This window comes from Glossina fuscipes, unplaced genomic scaffold (assembly GCF_014805625.2).
Source record: "Glossina fuscipes isolate IAEA_lab_2018 unplaced genomic scaffold, Yale_Gfus_2 1, whole genome shotgun sequence".
NCBI classification, from domain to species: Eukaryota; Metazoa; Arthropoda; class Insecta; order Diptera; family Glossinidae; genus Glossina; species Glossina fuscipes.
The window spans coordinates 8621071-8632898 of NW_023998415.1; the positions used below are offsets into that span (position 1 = coordinate 8621071).

At 32.6% G+C, this 11828-nt stretch overlaps 1 protein-coding gene across 2 annotated transcripts; it reads right to left on the minus strand.

Annotated features, from left to right (window-relative positions):
* Nucleotides 1-7105: 7105 nt before the first annotated feature.
* Nucleotides 7106-10060, minus strand: LOC119631455 (probable serine hydrolase). Of its 2 annotated transcripts, none has more exons than XM_038023675.1 (3): nucleotides 9680-10060; nucleotides 9246-9362; nucleotides 7106-9035 (listed from the first exon to the last, which is right to left on the minus strand). In XM_038023675.1, exons 2-3 carry the CDS (start codon nucleotides 9342-9344, stop codon nucleotides 8085-8087), a joined length of 1050 nt encoding a protein of 349 aa, XP_037879603.1. In that variant the 5' UTR covers nucleotides 9345-9362; nucleotides 9680-10060; the 3' UTR covers nucleotides 7106-8084. The 2 variants fall into 2 exon arrangements, with proteins under 2 accessions (XP_037879603.1, XP_037879604.1); XM_038023676.1 differs by having other exon boundaries at nucleotides 9246-9453.
* Nucleotides 10061-11828: the final 1768 nt, after the last annotated feature.

Sequence of the window (11828 nt, forward strand, 5' to 3'; positions counted from 1 at the left end):
AGCTTACGTGGCGCTGTCGGCAGAATTTGATGCCGATCAAGAATACATAAGCCTAATGGGATCTCCGATCCTTCCGTCTGTCCATTTCAAACGCATTGACAAAATAAATATACCTCTCATCCTTCGGTGATGCGTATAAAAATTAAAAATTTATTTGAATTATACTCCTTGTCGTGCCAAATGCCCGTTTACTGCCATGCAATTATATTCGAAAGATCATTTGAGGTAAATGAAAAAAATTACCCTTTCTCTGAGCGCGACCTGTTGAAAGCTTCCAACAACTATACACTTTAGTGGGGTAACTGGGGTAATGTTGTTGCGTAAAACTTGGAAGGAAAAGCGGCAAGTACTCCTATCATAATTTTAACGATCAAACAAACTTAACAATATATGCGTATGCCATACGTGTGTACCGACTAAATGTAAATCTTTATTGGTTCGAATCATTGCATAGTAAAAAAGAGTTTTTCAATGCTAAGTATTGTTGAATTGTAAACTTGCCGATGATTTGTTAGAAATCCCTAAAGACATTTTCATAGATTTGAATTTCCATCTTACTTGCTCTCTTAACACACTATTATTTCCCTTCATACGTTCATGTGCGTTATGTAATATGCTTTTATTTATTGCTAAAAACTCGTACTAAGATAAGCAACAGGTTTCCTTCTTGCCCGGGCATTTTAAATGTGTAAGCAATTGGTTTGGTCTTTAACACTTGCCAGACAAACTAATTGCTCAGCGTGACATATGGGTTATTAAGCCATTTTTTTGAAAAGAAAAAAAAAATTGTAATTGTTATTAACAATTTTTTTCCTTTATTTCTTTGTTTTTTAATTATATACAAATATAATGCGTTTATTTGCATTTTTTGTTGACTTTTTTTATTATCTTTTTGTTGTTGTTGTTGTTGTTGTTGTTATTGTTATTTTGTTTTATTATGTTTTGTTTTGTTTTGTTTTCCATTTCTACTTGATTTAGTCGGTGAAGATGCTATTTCATGCATTAATAGCTTAACACCAGTTGCTTGGTTTGCCGTTTTTACACCCATCACCGAAGGATGAGAGGTACATTCAGTTTGTCAACACGTTTGCAACGCTCAGAAGGACGCATTAAAAAGCCAACAAAGTATTTATATATTCTTGATCAGCGTGAAATTCTGCATCAATTTATGAATGTCCGTCTGTCCATCTGTTCGTCTGTGTAATGTCCTGCCCGCATAGCTATTTGACTATCGACTTCAAATTTGGCGAAAACATTGGAACTTCTTGCACGTCCACAGCACAACGAAAGCAGAGAACATCTCTGTTCTTCAAAACGTATCAAAAATTGCTTATAAAACTTTGCTTCAAAAATCTTGAGCAGTGTCAAATTCGAAATGCACCTAAACAACTCTGTCTATTTGTCTGTCCCTCCGTCCGTCTGCACAACTGTGTGGTATCTGCAGTGAACAACATACCAATTGGCAAAAATGAGAACATCGTAGAAGAGTTTGAAAATGATCCAAACGAATGAGCCAAAGGATAGGCATACGAAGTTTTTACTCATTACTCGTAAACTGCATCCGATCCACATGGTATGAATTTCCCTTCAGTTTTATTTTACAAAAATATAAGGTAACAATGATGGGTGTAAGTGATTCGATCAAAGACGAATATAATTTTCTTACTTGTTATTGTGCATATTATGGTTGCCTGACTTTACACATCTTTTGTTGCTTTTATATATTTAGGTCACTGCTGTCAATAACAATTTCGCTGCGATTTGGTTTTTTTTTTTTTTTTCATTTTCTTATGTTTAACATGAGTTTTAAGGTCAATTATTTACTTAATGACAATAATGATTAATTGTCCGGTGTCCGATGTCCGGTGGCTGGCTAATATATACTTATTATTTCGCGTACAATTAAAAGGCTTTTTATAAATATTTACGCTAACGAATTAAATAAATAAACGATGGTCGGATACTCTCTCTTCGACTTGGAAATAAGAGACAAGACATTTTAACTATGTTACTATGCTTTAAGGTCTATCGTTTGGAATCACTTTAGGGATGGTATGAAAAGGGGCGTACTAACAGTTTATACATAGTTATTGTATTTGATATCGACAGTAAACAGTAATGAAAACGTCAATTTAATTATCAATCCATGAATGATTATATTACTCATCACTACATCATTTTCGATTTTTCAAATTTGTTTTCCAGCTCGGGGAGGTAAAAGAATAGGATAGAAGTAGGCTTGCCAGACTTGTATGTAAATATGTGATCCGATCAGCGCCAAGCAATATATTCTGCTTTATGTTGTTATATATATGTTTCTCTACCGAATTGTTGACATACGCACACACACACAATGTTACGCTAATACACATACAAATCATAAAATACTTTTATTATTGCGGATGGATTAGCCGATCAATTAACCCTCATAAATATTCATAGAATGTACTTTCGCCGAATTCTATTAATGCCCTCCACAAATCGTGTATTGTTACACTTTTTGCTATTAAGAACTAAGCATTTTTCTTTAGATTTGTAAAGTCACACAGGAAAAGTCCCCAAAGGTGTCAAAAGGTATTTTAAATAAAAATCGGATTTTAATCTTCTGTCTTAAGTATGTTGAGCAAAGTATGCTTTCTGATCTGGCATATGTATGCATATTTTTGGATATTGCAGGTAGAAAGTATGACTTCACCGTTCTGTTATGGATATGACAAGAACATTTTAACTTGAGCCCTGACTTTGGAACACTAAGCAAGTGAGCTTTTTATATAGCGAGTTGCGAGGATGCCATCGGTTTCGAGCAATTCTAATCGATAACATTGTCAGATCGATACGCGTGTTAAGTCGGAGCTCGTTTTCTTTATATATCTCAACTATGGCAATCGCAAAAGTTTCAATAACAGACTTCACGTGTTCCGATTTATTGTAGTGATACCACTCAATATTTAAAGGTTCGTTTGAGTCTTTATTAATTTAAAGTCTTTATTAACGTTTATACTTATATTCTGACTTTACTGAGGTATGCTCAGGTGTCTTATATAACTAATAAATTAATGCTAACTTAAGCGAATAGTATAATTAAAAGTAGGTTATAGCTTACTACTAATATATGAATTGCTTATTACTAAAATTCCACTACCTTAACTAGGTTAGTAGGAAATTGTATACTTAGCAATAACTTGTAGACTACGGTAGAGTTCGACTGATCGATAATACTACATTATATCACAAAAATCATACCAGTAAATAATATTTGTTTTTTTTTTCCTTTCTCTTTCCTATCGCCAACTTGGAATATATCAAATTGATTGTGAGCAACAATGGGTGGACTTAATCCCTTGATTGGACGGGGATTCACCACAAAAATTAATGTGCAAAACTTTAGATGGTTAATACACGTCCGCTTGGGAAAACAACAACGAATGATATTTGCCGAAATTTTCCTATGCTTTGAACAAGGTTGTGTACGTATACTGATGATGCTGACTATAGCAGACCCCGGTAGATACAACAGAAAAAGTCAAGTGAATCCTAAAAAAAGAAGTTCGTTCTATAACATATTGAACCCAGCTATTTCTTCGTCCGTTCCGACCAAGCAACCACGCCCTCGATGGTTTAACAACACAATTACATATTAAAAGAGTAGGAGTTCTGTAAGTGGCACTGAATCTGCATCTGGGAATAGATTTAATTGCCCCAACCAACCCAATATTATTGTATAAAATCCTGACTACTTGTTAATCCTAGATATTTTTTTACGTTTGTCAACTTAAAAAGAAAAATCGCCATATATCGCTCGTATGGACCCTCTTTTCCTTAAATTGTACGTTAATGATATTCCCTCGATGATTAAATCCAGATAAATCTTAATGTACGCTGACGATGTTAAACTGTTTTCCTCCTTCCCTTTGCGATCGCAATCGTATCAGCTTCAAACTGACTTAAATAATTTGGTTAGAGGGAGGTCGTTAAATTTTATAATATTGAACCTAAACAAATGCTTGAAGCTTTCTTTCTTAAGAACGAAGTTATTCAGTACTGACCCACACAAGGTGGACAACGTTGATTCTTTCATCGTTTTAAGGGTTCTATTCGACCAAAGATTACGTTTTAAATTGCGCATTGAACTCTCTCTAAGTGAAGCTAGGTCCGCGCTTGGTTTCATTAATAGCTATACATTTGCTTAATTATATCAATACGTGAGTATGCCTCGGTTGTGTGGTCTCCCGCCTATATGTGTTATTTAGATTCAGTTGAGTCAATTCGAAAGCAATTCTTGCTGTTTGCCCTTCGAAATTTAAATTGGGATCCGTTTGTCTCTTTGCCTCCTTATGAAAATTGGTTGCTTCTGTTATTTTTACAGTGACTTGAGCAATGTAGATTTATTTTTGATGTCTCCTTCTTAATTAAGTTAATTAATGGTACTATCGATTCGTTCGCATTACTTAGTGAGATAAGCTTTAATGTCCATGACCGCTTCTCTTGGCGTTTTATGTCCATTAAGTCGAGTCAGTGTAAATATAATTATGAGCTGTTTAACCCGTTTAGAGTTCTTTGCAGAGACCTAAATGTCTATCACTTAATCTCAATACCGGATTCTTCAATTCTTGGGAGTCTATCAAAACAACTTTGCTTAATACGCGCGATCTTTCTATGTCGTATTTAAACTAACTTTTAACCTTAATTCGAAAATTAATTGTTGTTTACTGCATCGGTTGCCAAGCTTTTGCATGTTGGCGATGGCTTAAGGGTTCATTTGCAATTCGCTTCTGCACTGGTTGTGAGTATGCCTCTGTGCTAGGTGTGTGCATGCTTTCTTTCTTTCCTCCTTTTTTTTTTTTCATTTATTTCTACAAAAATTATTATTTAATAATTATTATTTTTTTCCTTATTCCTCCCTATATACTTTATGGTAATTTTTAATATTAATTAGTATAAGATTTACTTCTAAGAGTCGCTTGACTTCGACTGTTCATTGGTTTTAGTTGAGTTTCATGTGTCAGTAGATAAATGAATAAAATAAAATAAGCCAACATTCTACGCAATCGGATGTCAAAGATAGAAATTTAAGGGATTGAAATAATGAATAATAAAGAAAAGTGTAGTGAATTGAAGTTGGCGCAGATTCACGTACGTCAACTTTCAGATGAGAGTAACACCAACAAAAATAATCGAATCGAAATCTTGAAACAAACGCTGTTCACATAAGAGTGACGGATACAGCATTCGCGGACTATGGAACAACCATTGACCCAGTATAAAGAGCAGCCCAATACATTGTGTCAGACTTGAACGGTCCGCAATTAAACTCTCGAATGAGACGACTAAATGAACATAATGAACATGTTCAGCAATTGGAAAAGGAAATTGACAAAAAAACTGAAGCCACCTAATATTTTTTTGTCCATCAGCGAAGGATGAGGGATATATTCAGTTTGTCAAAACCTTTACAAAGCCCAGAAGGAGACTGCAGAGATATCAAAAAGCATATATATTCATGATCAGCAGCAAATTTTGAATCGATTTAAGCATGTTTGTCTGTCCGTCTAACCGTCAGTCCGTCTGTGCAATGTCTGTTGTAAACATTCTCCTGGCCGTAAAAATGAATCTATCAACTTCAAATTTGATAAAACATTGGGAGTTTCGGCACGCAGGTTAGTAATATTGAAAATGGGATAAATGGGCCGGAGCACAACCACACGGCGAAGCGTAAAGTGAATGCAACTTTGTTCCTCTAAGCAAAAATTTGCGGATTTTCGCTCATTACTCACAACTTATGAAAGATTGATTTCCTACATTTACTTTACACACTCTCTCTCTTAAACTCTACTATTTTTATGCAAAAATGATAAACAATCGGTCATATCTATACAAAGTTATAAGTGATTAAATTTTCTTCAAGTTTTTTTGAAGTTTTATACTTGGGGAGGTGAACAAGACAGATTGTTTAAATTTATTTTGTACATTCCTGAATTGAAGACATGTTATCCATCTAGAAATGCGTTAATTCTAAAATAAATTTGTTGGACACCACGACCTGGTGGTGGATTAATTTTTTCCCAATAATCTCATCGATATGGGTATCAAATAAAAGAACTTGGAGAGTAGAAGACGACATGCTAAGTGTGTTAATTCTAAATTAATCATCACGCCATGATAGATTGATTTTTCTTAATAATTAAACCTTTCCGTGAACTAAAAGGTGAGAGATAAATTTTTCTCCCATCCACTTTTTCATGGCATTAATAAATAAAAACAGGGGCTACTAAGGATATAAATGATGGCGAATATGCGAGGTTCGTCCCCAGCCGAATATAAATTTTCTTACTTTTTTTTTTTGCTTCCACCGAAAATTCTTTCGTTTTCTTATATATTTAAACGGCTTAATTTGTTTTGCTGTTCAATTTTACTCTTCTTGGTTCTCGATTAATTTATCTAGTAATGAAATGAATGAATTTTGAACAACCGAACTTTATTAAACATAAGTGTAAATATAAGATGAGTTTTCAAATACTCCAGAATTTTCGGTACAAGGACCATTTTAAGCCTAACATAATAAAATTAGATCATAGTGACGGCAGTAAACGTATTTTGAATTTGAAAGAAACTTTTCGTTGCTCAAAACAGATTTGGATTCAATATGCTTTCTTTTTTCCTATAGACCATGCATACTTTCTATTCTATGTATTGTTTACATATATGTGTGCGTGTTATGAATGAAATTATATATTCTTCGTGCATATGGAAATGTAATATATTCGAAGACTTACTGTAAATTAATGAATTTTCCTATATGAATTTACATTCACATATCTATTCATATAAGGGCAAGCGATCTTTAACTTGATCAAAATTGTATTTGTTTGGATTGGCAGCTTTTTAGTTCAGAGACAGAAGAGATTGTCACTCTTTCTCTTATATTTTACAAATTTTTAAAGAAGTGTTATAATGGAAAACAACAGAATCGAAAATTACAAACCTTTGGAAAGATTGTCTTATTTACTAAGTTTACGAATTGGCTCACGTTCCCTAGCCCAATTGTGTTCAATCAATCAATATCAAAATGATATGAAAGCAAATGTGAAGGAACAATGAGAAAAAAGGTTGGCCCCACGTTTTAGCGATGTTATAAAATCATTTAAAGGCGTGCAACTTGAAAGTGTTCAAATTTATTTTTGGCTTACATCAAATGTAGCACTAAATGTATGCTCTACTTTTACACGACTAGTTGCAATGGAACATATAAAAAACTCTCTTTTAACAATACTTTTTTTTACTATAAATAAAATAAATTAAAAATAATATTAACTTATTTGTATACATACTTTTACAATGCATTCTAATTTTATACAGTAATCAATACAATAAGCATTTAATAATCACGTCAACTTGTGAAATTTTCGCATACTTCGATGAATAAGTAGGGGCATAATTTAATAAATTAAATATTAATTAATTAATGCACTGGTTATCTCATATCGAATTATTTTACATTATCCTATTAATGACAAACTTCTTCTAGAGACTTTAAAATTAAATTGAAGTAAGCGCCGCACCATTAGGTAGAATACAGAAACATAAGTATGTATGCTTTATTTACCAAATCGATTAATTCTATAAAACTAAAAGTAAAAAAAAAAAGGGTGACAAAGTGTTGGCAAGTCAAATATTCATTTATGACTTGTAGATTTGTACGTACATACATTACATCTTTATTAGGTACATTCACCGTAACACAGATGAAAAGCTTATGGTGGATGCTTTCATAACCTAAACACAAACTAATTTTGAGGTTTTAGACGTGCCAACTCATTGACCGGAATCCTATCTTCTCTAGATTGTGATTTATTACGAATATATACAAATATTAGATTCTTTCTTAGTTGTTTCACTTTTTTTGTGAACGGACGCAACCTTTATTTTGAGACTTCTAAATCACCATGTTCGAATGTATACTAGTTGATATTACAAATGGAATGATTAAGCTAGAATAACCTCCTCTGCCCATAAATAGCGTAAAAAATATCAATAACCTAACAAATCTAAAAATACTCTTAAGTACATCAATTGACAAGATTTTTTTAAAGTTTACTTTGTTTTTCAATGATTGCAATGTGACGTTCCTTAATTTCCACTCGTTGCCGAGGGCCATACTTTTCAATGAAATCAACTATAGGATCAATAATATTTTCTGGATTATTCATATGCAAATGATGAGTACCATCACATTCAAAGTACTCGAAATTCTTTTTAGCTCTCAATACATTTATAGTCTCATCATAATATTTTTTATCCTCGAAATATATAGATTGACGACCTTTGATGAATAAATATGGGCAAGTAATACGTTTGGCCATTTCATTGCAAAGTTCTTGGGAACCGATTGTATAATTATAAAATTTTAAACGTCGGTCACGTGTAAAATAATATTTATCCGGATATTTCAATGACTTTTGTATGTTACGTGCCATCATAAACTTGCAAACGTCTTGATTTAAAGACTGAAAGGAGCCAAAGTGAACGCGTTCAATTAGTTCATTGTATGTGTAAGCCGGCGGTTCATCTTTACTACGATTACGTTCATCTTCTTCTATAAAACCAATCATTCGCGTCTCTAAGGATCTCAACATTTTATGAGGCGCTCTTTGATGTGGCTTTAAAGCATCAAGACCGATTAACATGCCCATTTCATTAGGATAAAGAGCAGCAAATACGAAACCAATAATTGAGCTCATAGAATGGCCAATCATGTATAATTTCTCCCATTTATATTTCTTCATAATAACACGTATCAAGTATATATTGTCAATCGAATTGTAATAACAGCCATCTGGTAAACGAGAAGAAAGACCATGGCCTGGCAAATCCACAGAGAGAAAAGCCACATGTGGCGGTAATAAGGGCACTAATAAATCAAAACTACCAGCGTTATCTTGCCAACCATGTAAGCCCAATATGGGCTGTATTTCTTGAGGGCCGTACCATTTACCAACCAAATATCCCCAAGGCACCGGTATTGATATCTCAGTAAACTGAAAGTAGATAAAATTAAAAGTTACTTTAAGGTATACGCAAAAGGAGTTAGCTTATCGACTAATGACTGGAAAAGCCAATAATTTTAATCTATCTTTTTATATGATCTGATATAAAAATTTTTTTTTTCTACGATTATACTTAAGAAATAAATTGGGTAAAAAAAGGAAGTGTAAAAATATAGAAAAATATATGAAACAAAAATTTACCTCTCTTGTAGGAGGTTCTCCAGTTAAATCACCAATATGTCGATATCTTGACCCTTTGGTGTCAGAACATGTACTTAAAGTATTACCACTGGCGTTCATGTTGCAAAATGGTCCACCCTTTTTCAACAGAAGTAAAGATAAAATGCTCAATCTTAAGTTTACTTTTTATAGATCACTGGGACCCTTTATACTAACGACGGCTTACAGTCTGTGCAACACATAAGGATAATTTGTTACTTAACATGATTTTCATTTTCTTAAGTAATCAAACATTTATATGCAAAGACAGATTCAGTACTTTCATTTATTAATTCTTAAGGCAAAGGTCAAAAATACTTTATATACATAATAAAATACGTTAGTCACTTTCCTTTCACATCAACATAAAATTATCAAATAAGAAATCTGAGACAATTCTTATATTAAGTTCTTACTTGCAGTTTATTTCAGGTACTGAATTTTAAATTTTGGATATTAAATAAAATAGCTACACACTAATCAACATTGCAATGCAGCCTCCTCGCTTTGAAATTTTAATACCGCACTTTTGCGTAAACTTTAATTAATGATAATATTCATCTCTCGAATATCATATGTTTTTGCCAGCATTGCCATTATGAACTTTTATGAAGTTTTACGTATTTTTTGGCGCAAACTAGGATTTCGTGATTGCAAAATTTGTCTGTTTAAATAATTTCAGCTTTCATGGTAACAGGTTTCAGGAATGACTCCATCAACATTTTTCAATCAATCACTTCGCTTCTGTACGTAACTTTGCTTAAAATAAAGGAAATTGCTAATCAAACGCTTTAGCATTTTCAGGAAAACTTGAAAGTCGCAAAACAAGCATAAGTTCAATGAAGAAAAATTGCGTAATTGAACTGATAAATTTGTTTTCGCAATCACTTGAAAACCACAATTTAAAAATTTCTACAAAGCGAATATCTGCACTAATTGTTTGTTTAGGCAATACAATAATTTCGTACACTACAATAATAATAATAATAACTGTGGGGTGATTGGCAACTAATTCTCTTCTCAGGTTTACTTCACAGCAGAAGTTTATCCGGCGTTATTTGGAACTCCAAACTACTAATATTACGTTACACGACCGAAGAAAAAGTTATCGCTTCCATTTGCTTTCGTCCTACTTCAAGCGCTTCGTAGGTTGATTGTTACATCTCGTAAGTAGTCATTTTTGAAGAAGATGAATCTCGCAATGCTTTTCAAGACATTTCTAGTTTTAAATATTACTCTCGACGTCAACACACGACGTACAGTTGAAACACGCAATTATTTTTAATTGACTATATGTTTAAATGATGATCTCATCTAATGGGGAGTGACGAAACTATGGGCCGTGGGCTGTACGCAAGACACCAGACTGGCACGATTATCAAAGTCGTTATGAGATGGTCTAGATAGTAAGCGTGTATGTTTCTTTAAATCATTCGTAAGAGACTTTTTTCTTCTAAATGTTCCAAAAATTATTCAGAAATATATCGTAGTCTATATTGTTGTTGTAAGAATAATGTGCTATATGCACGTTTGCATCTATCGATTTGTATACAAACTGTAAATATTACAAGAACGAAAACAGTTTTATAATTGCGTTAGCAAAATATTTCAAAATATTCATTCTTGCATCGCAGAATAAGAAGAAAGACAGAAGCAATATAGTAAAACGATATGCAGGCAAGCATTACTCTAACACGTCATATTGATTCGTGATTCTGAGCGAATTTCTTTGAAATACAAAAAGGAAATTATATATTTCTGTTTTGTTTTTATGATCAGTCAGTCAGTTTCTAGATGTATACATCAATTAACTTTGACCCTAACTACTGATAATAATTCCGTTTTTGTTTTTCTGAAATAATTGTGTTAGCGTATACATCTATATGTATATGTACATCTATATATATATATATATATGTATATATAAATACATGTGGATGTTTGCATGCATTTGGATGTGTAAATAAATAAACAAATGAAAAAAAAAAAACAAAAAATACTATATTCACCTTTGGGCGAATCTTGTGTACCCGTCATCAACTGCTTAGAATTAAGCACATATTTCGTATCAATTTAGTGCGTATCTCGTATTCAACACTAAACCGAATACAAAGGCAACATACAATATAAACATACATATATATTTATTGTGCGTGCATAAATGCTGTATAAATTATATGAAAGCATTATATGCATGAATAATTAAAAATTGCCTGAAAGAGTCCTGAAGCCTTTTTATACTATGTTTCTTAATTTTTGCAGTTTCCTATCCATTACTAAAAAATGGAGCGCAAAAAATGAAATTATCGAAAGTGAACAATATTCGGTTGCAATAAATAAAAAGTTAAAAAAAAAAAAAACCAATTTGGAATTCGAAATTTTGCAATATATTCCCATCGTTTATCTGTAACTAATACTATGCGGAAATTGGGACAAATGAATAGATAGAACTTAAGCTTAAAGTAGCAGCATTGCAATCGAGAAACAATTATACATTAGCGTTAATTGACCCTTTATGCAAGATTGACTTAAGACGAAGGGAGTTCTTCGAATATATTTATTAAG

Coding starts and splice junctions, on each gene's coding strand:
- LOC119631455 (XM_038023675.1), bottom strand. CDS start 9,344: ATGAACGCCAGTGGTAATACTTTAAGTACATGTTCTGACACCAAAGGG. Junction 9,036..9,245: donor GAGAACCTCCTACAAGAGAG/GTAAATTTTTGT, acceptor ATCTACTTTCAG/TTTACTGAGATATCAATACC.